The 20,848-nt window shown below is 33.6% G+C and overlaps 1 protein-coding gene and 1 pseudogene across 1 annotated transcript; both read right to left on the reverse strand.

The window, feature by feature from the left end:
* The window catches only part of LOC149179692 (putative glucan 1,3-beta-glucosidase A), a 60,674-nt pseudogene that overhangs the window by 17,517 nt on the left and 22,309 nt on the right, over positions 1–20,848 (reverse strand).
* On the reverse strand, positions 2,684–4,812 carry LOC149179693 (cell division cycle 20.2, cofactor of APC complex-like). The gene is made up of 4 exons (XM_089417950.1): positions 4,789–4,812; positions 3,597–3,864; positions 2,922–3,502; positions 2,684–2,830 (listed from the first exon to the last, which is right to left on the reverse strand). The coding sequence occupies exons 1-4, from the start codon at positions 4,810–4,812 to the stop codon at positions 2,684–2,686; spliced, it is 1,020 nt and encodes a 339-aa protein (XP_089274076.1).

Consider the following 20,848-nt stretch of genomic DNA (forward strand, 5'->3'; position numbering starts at 1 on the left):
CATGATATAGGTCAATTCTCAATCTATTGGTGACCTAAAAAATTATCTTCTCCACTACTGGCTTTCACAGTTCGAGTTGGCTCCATCTCCTGTTTGCAGCCCTAGAATTGTTCCAATTGGTATCCAAATTGGTGGTGATCTAGTTCATGGGGAAGCTTCATATCCAATGAATCTAATTCAGGTAATGAACTATTATGATCGACTTTCACTAGCTTTTTCTGGGCAATTAATCGTTTCTTAGAGGCACACCAAACCACCCATCCTTCTTCTTGTTAAGAATAAAATAATAAATTCATGTAAGGAAAGTTTTATACCATTGCTCAACCATTTCCAAGAGAGATACTTACTGAAATAAAATAAATAAATGTAGTGGGTACCTGAAATAGAAATGTGTGCACTCTTAGTATTTCTTCATTATCACTTGCCTTGCCTTGCCTGATTCCCCGGAGCACCTACAAATGAAATAGTAGAGTCATTTTACTTTCTTTATAATAAAAACCCCTACCATCTTTATAATAATTAATAATTGAAATAAAATTAAAATTATACAAACTTATTAAACTCTCAATATAAAAATGGCTCAAAAACAAAATCAATCTACTCTTTAATATAAACATAATTTTTAATGATGATACCATCTCTATTTTTTGTTGGTAGCACTGTTTGTTCCCATTCAAAGCCCAAAAATGTCATGAATACTAGTGAAAATACAAGGTAAGTTTCAAACCCTGAATCAAGTTCTCATAGGCTATTGTCATTCACACAGCCATGGTGAGTAGACTCGTTGTCATTGGGATAACATTGCACAACCTCATAATATCATCTCCATTTGATAATGTTCTTTTTTGTGGTACTTGTAATGTTTCTTTATACTATTAGTAATGATCATTTACTCACTATAAATGGTATAAATATGTATGGTGTTAGCTTATTGACTGGGTTTAATTGTTAAGAACATCTTTTTTTCTCTTATCAAGAAAAGGAAATTAAAAAAATAGAATAAGATAAAACTTTAATATATATATATATATATATATATATATATATATATATATATATATATATATATATATATATATATATATATATATATATGTAATACTTTAACATTTTGGCAGTCAAATCACTGTATCAAAGTGGATCTCTTGTCCCATAAACAAATGAACATTAAGCAACGAAGTACACAATCATAATCTTCAAACCCAATCAAAGCTAAATAAAAAGAGAGCACTCAATACCCATATATTTCTTATAGTGACTTACACATTGCTTTACTGTGAGAGAAAAATTAAAATGGCCCTTTTGGGGATCAAAATATCTATCTTTTGATCAAAGTTTTTAAAGATAAACTGGGACAAGGACCTTCTAGAACAACTTGTGGATACTCAGAAATTTCATGGTTTTCTTCTGGGAAAAGAGAAAAAAGATGAATAAAGAGCAATTATAGAGACAACAGAGAGAAAAACGACTCTCACAATGATTTGGAAGCTCGCCAAAAGAACAGGAGAAAGTTTTGAACAACCTCAATTGTTGGCTATTTGAGTAGGGTGAAAAATAATTTATACTCGCAGTGTTGCTATCCCTCACCGAGATTTAAATTTCCAAAAGACATGTTCAACATACCCATGTATACGGGCTAGGCTATATGTTCCAGTTAGAGCCAAATACAGATCCTGTGGAAATAGATATCTGCAGTAACAATTGCTTAGCCAACACTAAATAGTTTTTAGAACATCACATTCACTCTTCTTACCTGAGAAGTAGTCCTTTACTCAATTGAAAAGAAAAAATGGTCAAATTCTTCAATGCAATCCTTCACTACTATACCTAATACATGAACATGCTTTTGGTTGTTTAATATGTCCCTCTGTACAAACCTCTAAATAAACTAAATGAATTCATGAATGGTCAAAGAACTGGAATAAAAAGGAAAAACAGATATGATAAGCAAGATAGACTTACAGTATCTTCAATATAACATAAGTCCATGCCTATTTGAATTGCAAGGAATGTAACAATTTATTCCTACAACAAAATCACTATGGTACAGAGTATATTCGCTACTCTTACCTGAGAAGATTACCCTTTCCATGTTAGACTTGTACATGTCCAAAATGGCATCTCCATGTACAAATCACAAACCTCTTGATACACTAAAAATGAATTCATGAATGGTTAGAGAACTGGTATAAAGAAGGAAAAACAGTTATGTTAAACAAGATAGGCTTACAGTATCTTCTTTATTTATAATATTTTGAATGCAAGAAATTATTATTATACCATAGATAATACCCATGTGCTCATTCCTGAAGTGGAAAATCTGCTTAACGAATCTGCTTGAAATACATGTTTAAAGCACCAGCCGCATCTTTACTCTTGGTCCTCTTTAAGGTATCAAGAGCTCCAAAGACTTACCAAATACAAAGGAAATACTGTCATTGTGTCAACACAAAAACAAAGGAAAGACTGTCAGCACAAAAACAAATACTTTCAACACAAAATCCATTTAGCAATAGATCAATAGAATGAATACCTCTGCCAGATGCAACACTCTAGACGTGTGACCTGTAAAGCTCTCTTATCTTAACCATATATGGATATTTCCATAAGGTCAGTTGGTTCTAGCTAAATCCATGTGAGTAGATAATACCCCTGTGCTCATTCCTGAAGGAGGAAAATCTGCTTAACGGATATGCGTGAGATACATGTTAAAAGCACCAGCCGCATCTTTACTCTTGGTCCTCTTTAAGGTATCAGGAGCTCCAAATACTTGCCAAAACCTAAGAGTCTCATCTCCTACAACCGATGCAACAATGTACCCATCTGGACTCTGAAAATACAAAACAAAGGAAAGATTGTCAGCAAAAAGGCTAAGATTGTCAGCACAAACCCATTTAGCGATAGATCAATAGAATGAATACCTCTACCAGATGCAGTACTCTAGACGTGTGACCAGTAAGCTCTGTTATCTTAACCATAGATGGATATTTCCATAAGGTCAGCTGGTTCTGGCTAAATCCATGTGAACTCAATAGCTCACGCTCATGCTTATTCCATAATAATGAGAAAACTTGAGAGTGAGTGTCAACGGTATTTAGGCAAGCTCCTGTATGAGTATTCCAAAACTTAATGCAACGGTCAGCACTACCTCCACCAGATGCCAAAAGATTTCTCTGGAAAGGGAACCATGCCAAGGCTTTTACTGTAGCACAATGCTCATCAAGTCGGTGAAGATATTGAGTTGCAGCATTAGAGGATGACATGCTCTTGTCCCATACATGAAGTAAATTGTCATTCCCCCCACTTGCAAGTTGTTGGCCAGACATAGACCATTTCAAACCACACACTTCTTGCACATGTCCTCTGTATGTTTGAACAATGGAATCATGGATGTGGACATCGTGATTAAATATTAAACCATCAAGGCCACCAGTTGTAAGAATATGACCATTCCAAGCAAGTGCACCTACACGGGATTGGTGACCTTTCAAGGCTCTCAGCTATGTTCATTGAAAAACATTACCAAGTGAATGAGATTTCATCTAGAAACAAATAATGAAACTGAAAATATGAGAACAAAAATTAATTTAATCTACCTGTATTAGATGCATAATCCCATAGTTGTACAATAGAATTAGTCAAGCCAACACCAATATGTCTTCCATCAGGTGCCCATTTAACACTGGTTATTTGACCAACATCATCATCGACTGTCAGGAGCTCAGAAGTTGTGCTCTTGGAGGCATCCCATAAATACACCGTATTGCTGAGGGCTATCGATAAAATGTTATTGGCACTCCAGTCCAATAGATTCAAGTAATAATCATCCACAAGCTCAGGGGCATCCAAAGTTCGCTCCGCAGACTATAAATAAGGATATGAAAGTTAAAAATAAAATACAAATGTTAAAATCAGCAACTGTCAATTTTTAATTATCTAGGTAACATCCTAACATCCCACAGGAGTGTGGTCCTGGGGCAAGTAGTGAGGTACTCAAGGCTTGGGCTTGAATTAAGGCAGAGACCAGTGTTCCACGGCTGAGGCCAGTTGCAAGTCATAAGTGATTGACGGCATAGATACATCCTAGGGCAACAACTTTTCTATAAGCAGTATTTCTTAAAAGAAAAATTATCTAGGTGACAAAAAGGCAGAACCCCTGCAGAGATAGATATAGCAGTGGATCTCAATCATCTTGACTCCAAGAGAAACCCATTTAGAGACAAGGGAGGATTTGTAACTTGTCCAATTCTCAATCCCAACCTGGGCCATTTGCTCAAATATCAAAATCTATCCATTACAAGCATTAAGAGACAAAAAACCCAAAAACGAAACATGAAACTAACATGGAAGTGTAACATTGTAAGTTCAATATACAAAGACAGAGCCGTAAACTGGGGTTGGCTGAAGGATTTATCCAACACTGAACAATTTTCAAAACATCACATTCACTCTTCTTACCTAAGAAGTAGTCCTTTACTCAACTGAAAAGAAAAAATGGTCAAATTCTTCAATGCAATCCTTCACTACTATACCTAATACATGAACATGCTTTTGGTTGTTTAATATGCCCCTCTGTACAAACCTCTAAATAAACTAAATGAATTCATGAATGGTTAGAGAACTAGAATAAAAAGGAAAAACATATATGATAAGAAAGATAGACTTACAATATCTTCAATATAACATAAGTCCATGCCTATTTGAATTGCAAGGAATGTAACAATTTATTCCTACAACAAAATCACTATGGTACAAAGTATATTCGCTACTCTTACCTGAGAAGATTACCCTTTCCATGTCAGACTTGTACATGTCTAGAATGACATCTCCATGTACAAATCACAAACCTCTTGATACACTAAAATGAATTCATGAATGGTTAGAGAACTGGTATAAAGAAGGAAAAACAATTATGTTAAACAAGATAGGCTTACAGTATCTTCTTTATTTATAATATTTTGAATGCAAGAAATTATTATTATACCGTAGATAATACCCATGTGCTCATTCCTGAAGTGGAAAATCTTCTTAACGAATCTGCTTAAAATACATGTTTAAAGCACCAACCACATCTTTACTCTTGGTCCTCTTTGAGGTATCAAGAGCTTAATTGAAAAGTGGATCACCAAGAAATTGGACTTGTGACAAAGAAGAAGATAGTGAGGATTGTATAGAGTTTTTGGAAGAAATTCCAAGTGAGATGGCAGATTTGTGGCATGAGCTAAGTCTTTTGGAGAATAGACTAGCAAACCAGAGAATGAATATTCTGATTGTACAATTGAAATTGGACAAAGGTGATGCAGACATGTCTCATGCTAAAGAGGAATCAATCTTAGAACTGAAGGAAGCTGAACTGATTACTAGGATCAGTCAAAGAGTTGAAGGATGATTATTGAATGTTGTCAAGGAAGAGGAAGAAAGATATGCTGGAATTGATGAACAACATAGTGATGTATCTGAGAGGAATCAAGTAGAAAGTGAGTTACTGGAAGAATCTGAGTATGAGAAAGGGATTGCAGTCATTGATAGGAAAGTGTCTCAAGTTTTGGCTGAGAAAAAAGCAGATACTAACTTACCAACTTATGTTATGTTTGCTGGTATGCAGAGAAGTGTGAGCGAATATGTTACTGCAGTCAGGGAATTGGAAGACAATTTACTTTTTGAAAGTAAATTTGAAGGTAAGAAACATCAATTAGATATTGTAGAGGGAGATATCTTCAAGGATATTCAGGAAGTATGGGTGGCAGCAATATTTGGAGCAGCATTTGGAGAAATTTTAAGAGAAAAAGCAAAAATTGAAGCAAGGAAAGTTGAAGAAAACAATTAGCAGTTTAGAGATGAATGGATAAAGTGCAACAGAGTACAGTGGCATAGTGAAGAAAATAAAAGTTGTTTGTAGCAATAGACTGAATTACAAGAAACCATAGATGAACTATGGAACCTAATGCAGATACCTAAGGAGAGATACAACATAATGAAGAAGGTAATCCACTGTGAAGATGATTGGAAAGTGAAGAACAGAGAAGGTAGAGATAGTGGAGCATTACAACACGAAGTGTGGAAGCCTGAAAGGTTGCAGATGAAGAATGATGAAGACAATGCAACTTATGGACAACAACAAACTAGAGTATGGGATCCTGGAGGGTTCAAGTGTCAAAGCATATGACCAGGAGGTCATAATTATTTTTTTTTCCTGGGGAGTCTAATGCAGGGGCATCCTAGACTTCTAAGGAATTCAAAGGATGGTCATACCTAAGGTCTTGACAATTATTCCAAGGAGGAGTTTTAATCATGAAAATATTGTAATTATCATAGTTGATTTAGAAGATTCTAAATGTGATAGGTGTTAGTCCAGCATAAGTTATTTAGTCTAATGATGAAGTGTCAATGTAATCAATGAGTCATAAGGAAAAACCTAGATTGATGGAATGACTCAGAGTAGGTTGAGGAGATTTAGGAGTTGGTTACAAGAATGTAGGAGGTTGTTTGTTGAGTCATTAGACAGGATGAGGATAAATTCTATTTTGAGAAATAGTTACAGATATTTAGGTGTTAGCATTCGATTGAGACTCAAAAGATTTAAATTGTGAGTCATTCAAGATAGAGTTAGGGTTTCTATATTTAGAAAGTTAATTACTAGAAGTTAGGGAATTAGTTGAAGTGACCACAAATTGGTTTTGTGTATAAGTAGCAAAGAAAATCAGGAGAAAGGGGGAGGGGGTTCAATAGGAGGCTGGCTAAGCTCTGAGCCAGGCCTGAAAATCATGGAGATAGGTAGTTTATTCTTGTTTGTACAGAAGCTTATTAATGGAAGAAAAGGCAGTTAGTTTATGCCACAAACTATGTAAGTGATTTGTGTTGAATGAGTTTATGTAACATGTTGTTACAGTATTTCGATTGCTTAGTTTGTACATGATTTGATAATGAAATTGTGGGTACTTTGAGGCAATTAACTGTATTGATTATGCGTTGTAATTGGTTTTGGTTCATGCTTGAAAATGAATCCCAATCGATATAAATAAGGGTGATTCTGTGTGTATGTGTTTGGACTCTGTACACAAGACAGAGTATGAGAGTAATCATATGGTAAAATGTTTTGTGCAAATGTTGGAAGAAGTCTTCTTTGGATAAGTAGAGGGTGTGTATTGTTTGTGGGAGAAATAGAAAAACATCATCGATTTGCCTGAAGATTAATATCCATCAATGAACAATGGTTCAGCAAAGATGAATGCAAGATTAGTGAGGGTTTTTGTGTAAGGTTTTGGTGAGGAAGAAATCGATCCCATTTTGAAATCGATTTGGAAAAAATGAATATTCCATGTCTGTGTGTTGATACCATTTAATCCTCTGTTCATAAACAGAGCTTGAGAAGTAAATTAATTTGTTGGAGAATGTGATCATCAATCGATTGAATGTATGAGTGATCATTGTTTGTATTGGGCGATTAGAATGGTAGAAATTGATCTCTGCAAGATAATGGCTTCGTTGTGGAGGTAACTCATGTGTCTAGAGGTTGTATGTGCGAAAAATCAATTTGATTGTTGAATTGGTTTGTACCTATGCATGGTGGAGTAACGCTACAGGAAGAAAGCACAGTTATATAGTTCAATCATGGAATGGGGAGTATGGAATGGAATAATCGATTTGTAAATCAATTTGTGGAGTTGGCACGTAGGGCAGAAAGCACAAGGGCTTAAAGGTCGATTTGCCGAAGTATGTGGTGAAGAAATATTTTCAGATTTTGTTGAAAGGAAGTTAATTGACCATAGGGTCAATCTAGTAGGAAATCGCTACTTGGAGAAGGAGACCTCAGCTAGTTAACAAAGAGCAGTGATCTCTGGTTTTCAGAGGTTGATTATTATTTGAAGAAGGGTGATTTAAATCTTTGTGTGAAGACAAAATACATTGAATGAGCCATGTCATTCCAAATTTTTGGAAGTGGAGATGTTGCAAAGTGACTTTGAGAATCAAAGTTAGTGGATAGTTGTTTATATAACTGCTAGGGTAAGGGTTTATGACTATAAGCTTGAGATTAAGATCATGGAGTTGTGAGACATTGTCATAAACAAAAGTATATGTTTGATTGAAATGGAATAGCAAAGAGTTCCTATGAGAACAATTCAGATTCATGATCAAAAGAGCACAAAGCAAAGTGTTGACAAAGTCGCTGCAAAATCATTTGGCAGCATAGGAAAAGAAGGTTTGGAATGGGCACTACATAATCTATGTGCGACATGACAACATTAAATAATTTAAAGATTGTAGAAAGAAGATGTGAGTAGAGTATTGATGGCATAAAGTGCCACTTAGATCAGGACAAAACTGATTGTCAGAGCAAGCACCTAAAGGGTGCATCACATTATCATATAAATTATAAAAGTCAATAAAAAAATCAATAATGAACAGTTTTGCCTTAAAAATCAATAATTTCTCCTAATGCCAACACTGAACAGTTTTCAGAACATCACTTTTCCATAACACAAATAAGTCGATTCATTAATCATCTATTTACCAAAAAAGCATTTCTTAAATAGGCAATGTTGCCAATAAGAGGGCGAGCTTTTGTTCTGTACTTAATAGTTGACAGTGGACTTAACTTATCTGCACTATGTTATGGTTCAACTCCACTCCTTTCATGACCATAGATGCCTTCTGTTTGTTGGATATCCTATCTTTCAATCACTTTATTTGCTTCTATCATATATGATAGAATAGGTTGCAACAGAATAAGGAACACAGAAACAGAGTAACCACAGACACAATTGACCTAAACTAAATTAAATCGACTGAACATGACAGCTAACGCTGACAATGCTCCTATTCTGTATAATGATTAAACCATGTGTGCAGAACGATTACCATTGATGAGTGTACAATTTTTTTTAAGTTAAGCAAATCTGTAAGCCACAATGCAGACACGTTGCAACTACTTAAACCGACTAAAATTTTGATAATGAGCTATAACATTTCTTCTCATATAGTTTTTTAGAAATGATAACTCACAGTAAATATAATCTGAAACATTTTTATTCTGTAACGCAGGGCGTGGAACAACACAATGTAACGTGGGAGAAACAACTTACTTGTGATGTTGCTGAAGAGTACTTGGACGTGGAAGAACACACCCTAAACAACTTTCTTCCTTACCAATGTTCACCATGTCCACTCCTCCAATTTCCTACGCTCTAGCGTTTGGAGGCCTCCCGTCTCTTCATCTGCCAATCATATAAATTTAAGTGTTCACAGATTTGGACAAAAGAAAAGTTGACAGGCATCATTTTGAAGCTAAATTGTTACTAGAATGATGATTAAGGCATTGTCATGACCACTTAGAATGTTATTGTCATAAATTAATTTTAAAGGCTTAGTATAATAATTGTGACATAATTATAGGATTGGGTGTTGGGTTCTAATTGAAGCCTAATGGAAGTTGAGAAATTTGAATGTTAAGGGACAGAGAAATATATGGACTTGTTTCTACATAGTTTTCTATGAGATGGATATCCTATAAATTACTAGAGCCTAAAAAAAACAGAGAATACTTCAAAATTACCTGAAGTGCTTCATATTTTACCCTCCAAAAATCGAGGTGATTTCTTAGAGGATCCCACGCTGCTAGCATTATCTGTATGAACCAAGGGATATCAAGAATGCAAAAATTTCCCAAAGGGATAGAAGCTTGGTGGATCCATTGAACTCTAAAATGAAAAAAAAAAAAACAACTAGACAAAACCCTTGTAGTCAAAGAAGGAGATACAAATTATAGCCATGGATATATAAAGCATGTTATAGCCATGGATATATAAATCATGTAAGGGAATGAATACTACTGAAAACAACCAAGAAACAACTACAACGAAGAAAGAAAAACAATAACAAATAGTGTGTTACCTGAAAATATAAGGATTGTGATGAGGTGTACCAATTGACCCCACGAATGCCACATATGCAGAGGTTTCAGAAAAAAGGGCATGCCTGTGGCTTTTTGTCTTGTAGCGGTGAAACCCAAAAATCACATTAATAAGTAATAACGCTAATGAAGGTTGTAGACACAGTAAAAAAAGGAAATAATAAACAAAATGAATCCCTCCCTAACATGATAGTTGGGCTATCTCTTGGAAACAGAAACAGTAAGAATTTAATTAGAATCCCTCCCTAACATGATGGTTTGGATTCCTCTTGGAAACACAAACACAACAACAAGCATTAAATTCAAAATAGGTCTGATCTAAAAAATAATTCTCGACCAAAAAATCTTCATTTATGAAATATCATAAGTGTACAAATTCGTATAGTTCAGAAGATTGTTGTAGGAGTGCCATTGAAGGCAAATATTGCTAACCCAATGTCACAATATATTCAATTCATCATGTAGATTCAAGGCATTGTTTTTTGTGACACTCACATAAAAAATAGTGTTGCAGGAAAACAAAGTACCTTCAAAAAACAAGGTACCTTAAAAAAAAAATTTGTTCCACAAAGTTCAAAAAACAAAGTATCTTCAAAATTTGTTTTGTTGCACACAGAATTAGTTTATGTTTGGACCCTCACAACCTAGTGCACTCCTTAGAAGCTAGAGCAATGCACATTCAAGTTATTAAAATTTAACACATATCAATCCTTTTTGTCCTCTTTTTGCGAGGCGCTACATTAATTGTGGGTGTGGAATGCTCATCACATTGAACACCCTCCTCATTATTTATGTCTCCCATTCGCTAAAATTCAACAATGGTTTCCTACCAAGGTTCAGGAATGACAATTGAATGATTGTGTGCAACAAACGAATCATCATGTGCTTGTATCTCCTCCCCATGCTCACTCCCAGATGTTTCACCTGATTCCTATACACAACACACTTTAACTTGTTAGAATAAAATTATACCTCCAATTGAATTATTGCATTATTCATAAAATATTATAAACAACTAACCTCGGATCCATAACCAGTAATTAATTTTTCCCCTCAATCTATCATGTGTTGTCGAAGACCTTGGGAACCATGTAATAAAGCATATTTTAAGTCTTCCTCTGAAGCTTCCTTTTGAAACTGGTGAACCTACATTAACAAAGATAATCATATTTATAAGGTAAAATAACTAATAAGATACAATTAACTCAACGTGACCATGGTTATTTTGCCTAAAATAGAAAATATAATAGATGGAAATATCACTTACCATGCCACCATGAATACTATTATATCCACCAGAGCCTAATTTGTGAGATCCAATTTTTGATACCCTAGCTTGGGTTGCTTTTCTTGTATCTCAGAGGCGTCTCTTAGCTCTTCCTTGTGCAGATGGCGTATAGTTTGGATTTTTGTGGACTTTCCTCTTAAACTTGGCATCTTTCATAAGTTCATCCCATTTCACTTGGTTTTTGATCCAAGCTGGACATGGATACATCAAGTTTTTTGTCAACTTTGACCTTAAATTGGACCTCTTTGAGTGAATGTATTTACTTGCAATCTCTAAAATAAGTTCCTTATCAAATCGAGGATTACCAAATGTTGTTACTACATCTTTAAATAGTTCTTCTTTTTTGATATTGGTTTGTTTCCTCCAATCCATTTGGATGGTATTCCAAAAAAAAAATTCACAACGAAAAATAAAGTGATAAAACTTCAACCCCATTTCATCCTTCAAGACATTTCCTTCTGAAGTGAAAAAGATTGTAACTTCTTGCATTCCTTTTGTGGTCATTGATGATATTGTTGTAGTCTTAGGGATTGAGGAAGATGCCCTTATAGTTACATTAGGCACTTTTTCACTTACTTCCTACATTTACAATGAAATTGTGGAACTGTTAAGAACCCAACCAAAATATGAAACTATTTTTCATTTCTAAAATAATTATCCTAAATGTAACAAATGAAATTATAAAAAAATAAGATAATTTTACATGTTGACCTCTTGTAGGAGTTACACTCTCCAACAATGGTATTTCCCATAACTGAATTTGTTCAATTATTTCTTGCTTGATTTCAACATTTTCAGGAATAGCTAGTAGGAGCCTTAACATTCTTATTTGTGAGTCTATAAGACTCCTCAAAGAAACTTGTTCTGGTCTTGGTGGGAGAATTCCGACTGAACCCATATTTGATGTAAAGGACATGTTTTGGGGTTCTAGTCTAGGTGTAGACGGCATAACATTACCCTCTATACCAACAGATTGTATACTTGTTGGAGTCACCCTAGAAACATCCTGCAAGGCACAAATATAAATAATAAGATGGAATAATAGATGAATAATGTTGAAATATGTAACTAGGTTCGGTCTTCATAATGACATATGTAATCACAATTCTATGTAATTTATGTAAAAAAGTGAAAAATAAGATTATTTTTGTTATGCTTGAGGCATGGGTTTCATGCTCAAGGAATTGTATTCTAGATCAAGCTCCCATTGTGAGCTCTTAGGATTGGTCATTGAGTCGTTGTCATAAAGACCCATTTGGGCATGTTACATATTGCACATAAATTTTTTGTTTGAGTCAAATAGAGTCAAATGACCCTCCAGGACCAAGTCAAAATGTTCCATAAGCAACCATACTATAACTTGATGGAACATATGAAGAAGCAAGTCCCATTATAGAACGACAATATCCCGGAAGACTCATTAAAAGAAGGTCACGAGGATGGAAAATGATCAATGAAATGTATATTTTTGTTGCAAAGAATCATGGCAACCAAAATAATAAACACTACAGATAGGTGTCCATCATAAGGGTCCATCATAAGATGTAGTAGGGTTGAATTTATGGGTTTATATTTTAAGAAAACCCTAGTATTTAGAAACCTTAATCTTAAGGTATTTTTTCCCTATGATTTGATTTCTAGGGCATGGGATAAACTCTAGAATGACATAAAGGGAAAATAGTATGATCTAAGGTTTGAATTTAAGAAACCCTAAAATGACCTCTTGATTACATAAAAACCCTAGAAAAGTAACTTGACATCATGTTTTGGAATAATATATTGCTTGGGTTACTTGCTAAAATAGTATTGCAGGTACAAGAAGTAAAAAATGGATGGGGTGATCCATTGAAAGGCATGATGAAAGAAGGGAACTATACAAACCCTTAGACACTATTCATAATATAGATGAATAGCAAGGAAAAAGTAAAAGATGAAAGACCTTTTCCATGGTTGAATGCATCTTAGTAAGAAGGCATCATGGTAAGCATACAAATTGGAGAAAGAGCTCATAGCTGAAGTAAAAGTATACATATTGGTAGTAGTCATCATAGGACAATGTAGCTCTTGGTAACCTCATAAATCATGGAGTCATTGTGCAAAAACTTTATTAAATATATGCCCTAGATTTCTCAACAAATAACATAATCAAACTCATGCAAATAGATGGTTGAATCTTACATTTTGCATAACATTGGATGTATATGGGGGCATTAATGATCCATGCATGCCATCATTGGGTGTATTGAGGGGCACAAATGAATCTTGCATGCCAAAAAAATGCACACTTAGAAAAAATTCAAATATTAATAAATAGATATAGTGAAATGATTTAATTTAATGCATAAAAATATTGATCAAGTTTTACCACTAGCATTACCTTAGATGTATTAAAAGGTGTTATAGGGTTTGGTACGACTTTAGAGATTGCATGCATTCCACAAACATAAATTATCATAATATAATAAGGAACGTAAGATAATTCAACCTATAAAAGACAATATTCAAGCTTACCTCATGCATCATCATAACAGCATCTTGCCCTCGTGCGTTTGTTAACATTTGCATAAAATTAGTTAAGATCATTGAATCCCCCATAGTAGCATCGGTAACACCCATGGGCACATTCTTAAAAAGCCACATAATAACATAAAAATAAGAAAACCCTGATAAAAAAACTGATAAGAAAATAGAATCGGTAACACCAAATATATATGTCTTTCAAGTAAAACCTTAAACATTCAAATTACTTGATGTTCATTACAACTAAAAACTCATTACTTAACTTGTAAAGAAAAATTATATTGTAGTGAATCCTTACAACTATCTTAAAGTAAACATAGTGATCGAAAAATGTCATCCTCACAAGTAAAACATTAAACATTCAAATTACTTAATGTTCATTACAATTAAAAACTCAATGCTTAACTTGTAAAGAAAAAATATATTGTAGTGAATCCTTAAAACTATCTTAAAGTAAACATAGTGATCAAAAAATGTCATCCTCGCATGAAATCTCCTCATCTGATGGCATATATACCCCATCATTAATAAACCCTAAATCCACAAATAAATTAATACCATCATTTTCATAGTCTTCATCACCTTCAACTACAAGTAAATTAAAATCAATGAATTCATCATCTTCATGGATTTGATGCCCATGTGGTTGCTCATGTCCTTCAGACACTTCAGTAAACTCATCCTGATCTTCATCTTGGTCATATGCATCATTGAAAATAAATTCTTCATCATCTCCATCTTGGTCATCTATGTCTTCAGGGGAACTTCTGCATCTTCAAGTATATCATGGTCCTCTACATCTTGAACAAATGTTACTCTTCGTCCTCTTAGATCATAATCAATCACAAATGACCAACCAGGTTGTTCTAAATTTGGAATGAGAAAATTTTGGTCACATTGACTTGGAAACACATAAGGTTCAGAAGTGGCTTCAAACCTAGATGTATTGATCATATGGAATCCATTATTATGGAGCAAGATAGTTTTTTCTTCGATAAGCTTGTACCATTCAACACGAAAAATAACTTTCTTGAAAGACATAAAATCAAGCTCTATAATGTCCTCCAACACTCCATAGTAGCGAAGTGTTCTTGTGATTGGTTGTCTATCATTTGCATGTGAACGACATTCCACCTCAAATGATGCTAAAACTCCACAATCATAAGTTTTTCTCTTTTCATCAACTTTTCTGATGCGAAAATGATGACCAAAATTCCACATTCCTTTGTAATATCTTACCTAAATTCATATAAATATCAACTAATTAGATTCAAGGATATGAAATCTAACAAAAACTTTATTAAATATATGCAATATATTAATATATATCACCTCCCCATTTATAGATCCTTTAATGAAATTCAATTGTTGTTGTGTTACTCTATCATTCCCTTTTGTTGCCTCGTGTTCAATATTGGTCTTTATCCAATTCCACGAGAATCTCTCTAGCCACTTTCTTTTATGGTTTGTAGGCAATCCTCGAGTAGTGTTTTCACCATGTCTATTATATATATCGGCCCATGCATTTTCATCTTCTAATTTCTTTTTTTCAGCGTACTTCTCCATCCATTCCAACATAAAGTCAGAATTGTATGCAACATACAAATGTAATGCCTCCCACTCCTTAGCATCTACAATGAAAAATGTATTTGTTCAATGAATTAATAATTATTTAAAGCCATGTAATATAAAACTTAAGATAAAAATAACTCCTAACATTTTTTTATACCTTTTATCCTATTTGAAGTCCCTTCACCCTCTATTTTTTCTCCTTCAAATGATTGAGATTGGTTATAATTCCATAATCGTGGAGCTTCAAGATGCAATTGAGGTAAGTACTCACTCAAATGAACTATTGCCTGGAAAACCATGTACCCCTCAACTATTGACCCTTCTGGTCAAGCCTTTTGCCTCACAAATTGTTTTAAGACCTTCATATATCTCTCCATGAGCCACATTGTTCGAATATGAATAGGACCACACTGTTCAATGTATTTTACTAGGTTATACAAGGTAGTGATCTTGAGAATTAAAGAAGCTTGGAGGGAAGCACATTTGAATATCACACATCAAAAGTGAAACATTCCTCTTCCAATACTTCAAGTCATCCTGATGTATCTCTTTAGATGAGACCCACCTACAAGTATTACAATAAAGACTTGTTATTTCTTCTAAACTAAAAGTAGAAACCCATATAAAGGCATAACTAATGATGCACCTCAAATGATAATAGTAATGGAAGAGTGTGCAGGATGGATTGAAAAATACCTCAGATATTTACATAATTTGTAAATAGTCAAAGTGACATTGTGGTCAAAAGTACTTGGTATTGTTGCAGGAAACACATACTGCATGACCATTAACAAATAACCATGTTCAAATATGCATGAACTGATATTATCACTAGGATATACAATTTTCTAATTAAGTTTCCAACAAATATAACATATGGCAACGTTATTACCTTTATCCAATTGTGCTAATCATGTGCTTTTAGGCCTGAGAAATATGATCCATCTCTTGTGAATAAGTTTTTTAATGTCGCACCAAAGCCAGAAGGAAATCTTATGCTTTTCATAGGAGAAATGACGTTTTCTTTCTCATTTGATGTAAATGTCCATGAAGCATGAACATATGAGTTGTCTTCATGCAACCACATGTTCGGCATGATATTGGCAACACGAAGGTCCTTTCTTCACTTTATTTGTGCTTCAATGTTATTTCCATTTAGATGCTTCCACAAGCACTCTGTCACATTTTTCCCGATGTGCATAGTATCAAATAGGTGGGCTATTGGCAAGCTCTCATAATATTCTAATTTGTAGAAAATAGAGTCTTTTCATTCCTAGGGGAAAACTTGTCCCTTCTTTTTTGTCATACATCGCTTTCCACCTAGCAAGGGTTCATCTTTATTGGCTTCCTCATTTCCACTTCCTTTCCATTGAACTTATGTTTATCACGCAACCAATAGTGATGATTTTGTGGTAATAATTGTCGATACTCATCACAGACAGTTTTATTGAGATCCCTTGACTGCCTATGCAACAATATTGGCCCACATGATGGACAACCATGTTTTCCCTTTGTTCGTAGTCCTAAAATAAGATTGGAAACTATATTTAGTAAATGATAAAATGAATATAACAATTCTAAATGTAATTTATATTATATTACCACAACAAATAGAGAGCCCCGGAGCATCATGAATTGTCCAGATAAGAATCACATGAAATAGGAAGTTTCTATCATTGATAGGTCTTGATACATCAAGCATATTTACACCATCCCATAATTCATGAAGCTCATCAATGAGGGGCTCCATGTATACATCCATATCCTTTACCTGATATTTCCCTAAGTGAACAAAGAGTTCTTTATTAGGATTAACTGAATTGAAATATTTTTATATAATCTTCAAGAAAGCATTGCATTCATATGTTCTAGTACCTGGTATGATAAGAGTTAACATTGCATGTTCCTTTTTCATTGCCATCCAAGGGGGAATATTGTTGTTTATAATTAACACTGGCCAAACAAAATATGTTGTTCTAAGATCTCCAAAAGGATTGATGCCATCCATTTCTAGAGAAATTCTTGCATTCCTTGGCTCATTTCTTAAATGTGGCCATTTTACCTCAATCTCTTTCCAATATTTACTATCTGCAACCATACACATGACACCATCTTGGCTCCTCCCTTGTGCATGATGATCCATATATTTTTCCAACTCCTTGCATTTGAACATTCTCTCAAACCTTGGCTTTAGTGGAATGTGTCGTAATACTTTATAAGGAACCTTCTTGGATACTTGATCTTGACGATACCTATTTGTGTGACACATTGGGCATTGTTGTAAATTTGCATTATTTCCATAGTACAATATATGGTCATTTGGACATGCATCATATGTCTTGTAGTCCATTCCAATGTCTTTCATTATTGAGGATACTTCTGTATGAGAATGAGGCAACTTATTGTCCTTTGGAAGTATTTTGTTTGCAAAAGTCTGCATAGTGCAACAAATGATTTTTATAAATATACACAATATTGAAAACTTTTATGAAATGTAGAGCATTAATTTATAGGAATATCAATCCAACCTTAATATATCAGTAAAGGATGTGTTTGTTAATCCATGTGTAACCTTCAAGTTCAACGACAACATAAGTGTTGCCAATATAGAAGATTCAACATTTGCATAAAGAGGTGTCCTAGCCAAATGAGCTAGGGGTGAATCAACAACTTCTTCAAAAGATGTGTAGAAGTCTTGGATAAATTCATTGACACTAGCCTCATTTATCTGCAAAGTGGCTTCATCCATAAATGTGTCTTCTCCTTCATCTTAAGAGTCACTATTATCAATATCATCCATTGGTTCTTCAAGAATATTGGGAACTGGAAGCGACTTTTCATAAATTAAAAAATCAAATGAAATGATCAATAATAATGTATTAAATAATGTGCATATTTATTTATTATAAGAATAACAATTTGTTAATTATAATGTACCTCTTCTATATAAACTCCATTGTCCAATCTATGGATACCAACAAGGCTTCGCTTCTTTAGTTTCCTATTTTGGCACATTTTGCAAATGCAATATATCATTTCATTGAAGTATTCATCTATACCTGGAGTAGGTCTTGTTGCCCGTTCATCTAAATATTCAGATGACAGATATGCTATTTCCCTAAATGTACCATATTTTTTAAACAATAAGACTGCAATTTTTAACTTGAGTATTACTTCTTTTTCAAGAGAACATGACCAATGAATAAACCTAGGGAGTGAATCTATGAATATGTAGTTTTTCAGTGTATTTTTTGGCTCTTTGATCACTTGATTGTTTGTACTTTTGTTTTTTTGTTGTTTCAAGGTAGTGTTTAGTGCTTCTGTAGGAATTAGATATGAAAAAAATTGAGATATAGGTTCAAAACCCTGAAAAAACTCTACCAATTTGTTGAGTGAGCATTCGAGATCTGTCCAACACTTTGAGGCAAGCTTATCAAATTGTTCCAACAAGCATCTAACTGGGCACAAACAAACTTTTGAAGTATCATTTTAGAGTTGTTTCTAAAAATAAATATAACCTCTAACTAAATCAACAACATAAATACTACAAATACCAAAAGCAACATAAATACCTAGTTTGCCATTTTGTATAGAATAACGTAATAGAAATTTGCGAAGAAAAATTTGTGGACATTAGTTAGGATCATTACATAAATAAATGTTGAAATATATGACAATGTGTAAAACCATAAAATTATTCTAAAATATGTTGGTTTAAACTTTTATGCATGTAATACTAATTTCATTGAGGCAGTTCTGTGATTAAAATGCATGTAGTGAATGTAGACCAATTCAAACTTTACAAGCTACTAAATTCACATGATGTAGTGAATGTAGACCAATTCAAACTTTACAAGCTACTAAATTCACATGATGTTATCTTTCACTCTTCAAATACCATCTTAGATTTTTTACTACCTTTGAATTAATATAGTCTTCTTAATGTTTACACTAATTTTTTGAAACAAATGTGCTATCAGTTATTGAGTTGGTAGTAAGGCCTTATTTCCAACTCAAGCTAAATGGATATACCAATTAGCCTTTGAGCAACACTTATAACATCATCTAATAAAATTAAGGAATTTTTTTCTTAAAACATAAAAGAGATGACCACACATAATTCCATAAACTATTATATATTATTATATATTTTACATATCTCTATAATATTTCTCAAAAACTTATATATATAAATACATTCTTTATTTTATTTTAATGTACAATTTTCTTTATCATATTTCCATACTATATAGACTGATATCTATAATAATACAAACTAATATATGACTAATACTAGACTTTAGTCTATTCCTTTAATTAAATTTAAATATATTTAATGACCAGACACTTATATCTTAATATTCATATATCTTAGTGAAAAAGTACCTACAGGCTACTTACTGTTACTGACAATTGATCTTTGAAAAATCTGATTGTGAAAAATAAAATTTTGAACCATCTCATATTTTTTATTTTTATGGACAATTGATCTTTGATAATGCAATCTCGATGAGTTCATTACATTCAACTTAAAGAAAGTCCCCTCTGTGTTTTCTGATGAGCACCCATTTTATGATGTAGGCAGAGAACAAGAACATGTTGCAGATTTGGAAAGGGGCTTCAAAATTGAAAAAAATAATGAAGACTATTGGGGATGAAGTTTAATCACATCCCTAACTAAAGTTGTGATAGGTCTGAAGGATACTTGTGCTATCATGAGAGAGATGCAAACTGAGACATGTTCTCCTTTGAATGGCAACGCTGATCCTAATATTACCCAAACAATTGTCTAAAATTGAAGGAGTTTGTTGTGATCAAGATTCCTAATAGGTGTTGCAGTTCGTATGTCACAATTCGACCTCTGTCAATTTATTTCATGAATTTGATGAGAAAGACAACCTGAAAAATCTAGCAAGTGTTAGCAGAGGTACACTACACCCCTTTGATGCATAAGAAGTTTAGTTATCAAATGATCAATGAAGGTGGTGTTAAAGTCACTGCCTAGTTCTATATTCTAGTGTCCACCTAAACAATGAATGGGAATATGCCTTTGATGGCAAGGGCTAGATGCTCCCTAGATTTACGAAAGAAGAGGACATACTAAAGGCCCTAAAGATAGAGTAACACCTATCCCTCAGCATTTATGATATATCACGAGTACCACTGTGTGTAGAATTAAAGGAATTTATTATGCCAGATACTGAGGAGGATAATCTGTGTAGATAATACTATCTTAATGAGTAGCATTCAGGTGTTTATAACACTATTCTACATAAGATCTAGATATCAAAATCAGAGTCCCCTGCAGATACTTCTTCAAGGCACCTCTGATTTCAAGCAGAATTAATAGGCTAGGATGAAAATATATGAAAAATGCATAATTACATATTAGAGTACATTATGGGTGTTGCTAAATGTTGTTAGTAACTTAAATTCAGATTAATATAGCATAGTTGGAAGCATAAAAAATTTATTGGGATCACAATATTAAAACAAGTCAAATGTCCTTTCTATAAAGTTGGTGCATTTATTTTTTAAATAATCATATTGAAAGGCCA

The sequence above is a fragment of the Pinus tabuliformis genome, chromosome 3_2 (genome assembly GCF_031772625.1).
Source record: "Pinus tabuliformis cultivar Carrire ecotype Pingquan chromosome 3_2, CPIR1, whole genome shotgun sequence".
NCBI classification, from domain to species: Eukaryota; Viridiplantae; Streptophyta; class Pinopsida; order Pinales; family Pinaceae; genus Pinus; species Pinus tabuliformis.

What these genes read in the sequence shown, in the direction of transcription:
- LOC149179693 (XM_089417950.1), bottom strand. Translation starts at nt 4,812, where the DNA reads ATGTACAAGTCTGACATGGAAAGG. An exon ending in ACAAGTCTGACATGGAAAGG is followed by an intron (nt 3,865 to 4,788) that starts GTAATCTTCTCA and finishes CCTTATTTATAG; the next exon opens with TCTGCGGAGCGAACTTTGGA. An exon ending in GAGTACTGCATCTGGTAGAG is followed by an intron (nt 2,831 to 2,921) that starts GTATTCATTCTA and finishes TTGTATTTTCAG; the next exon opens with AGTCCAGATGGGTACATTGT.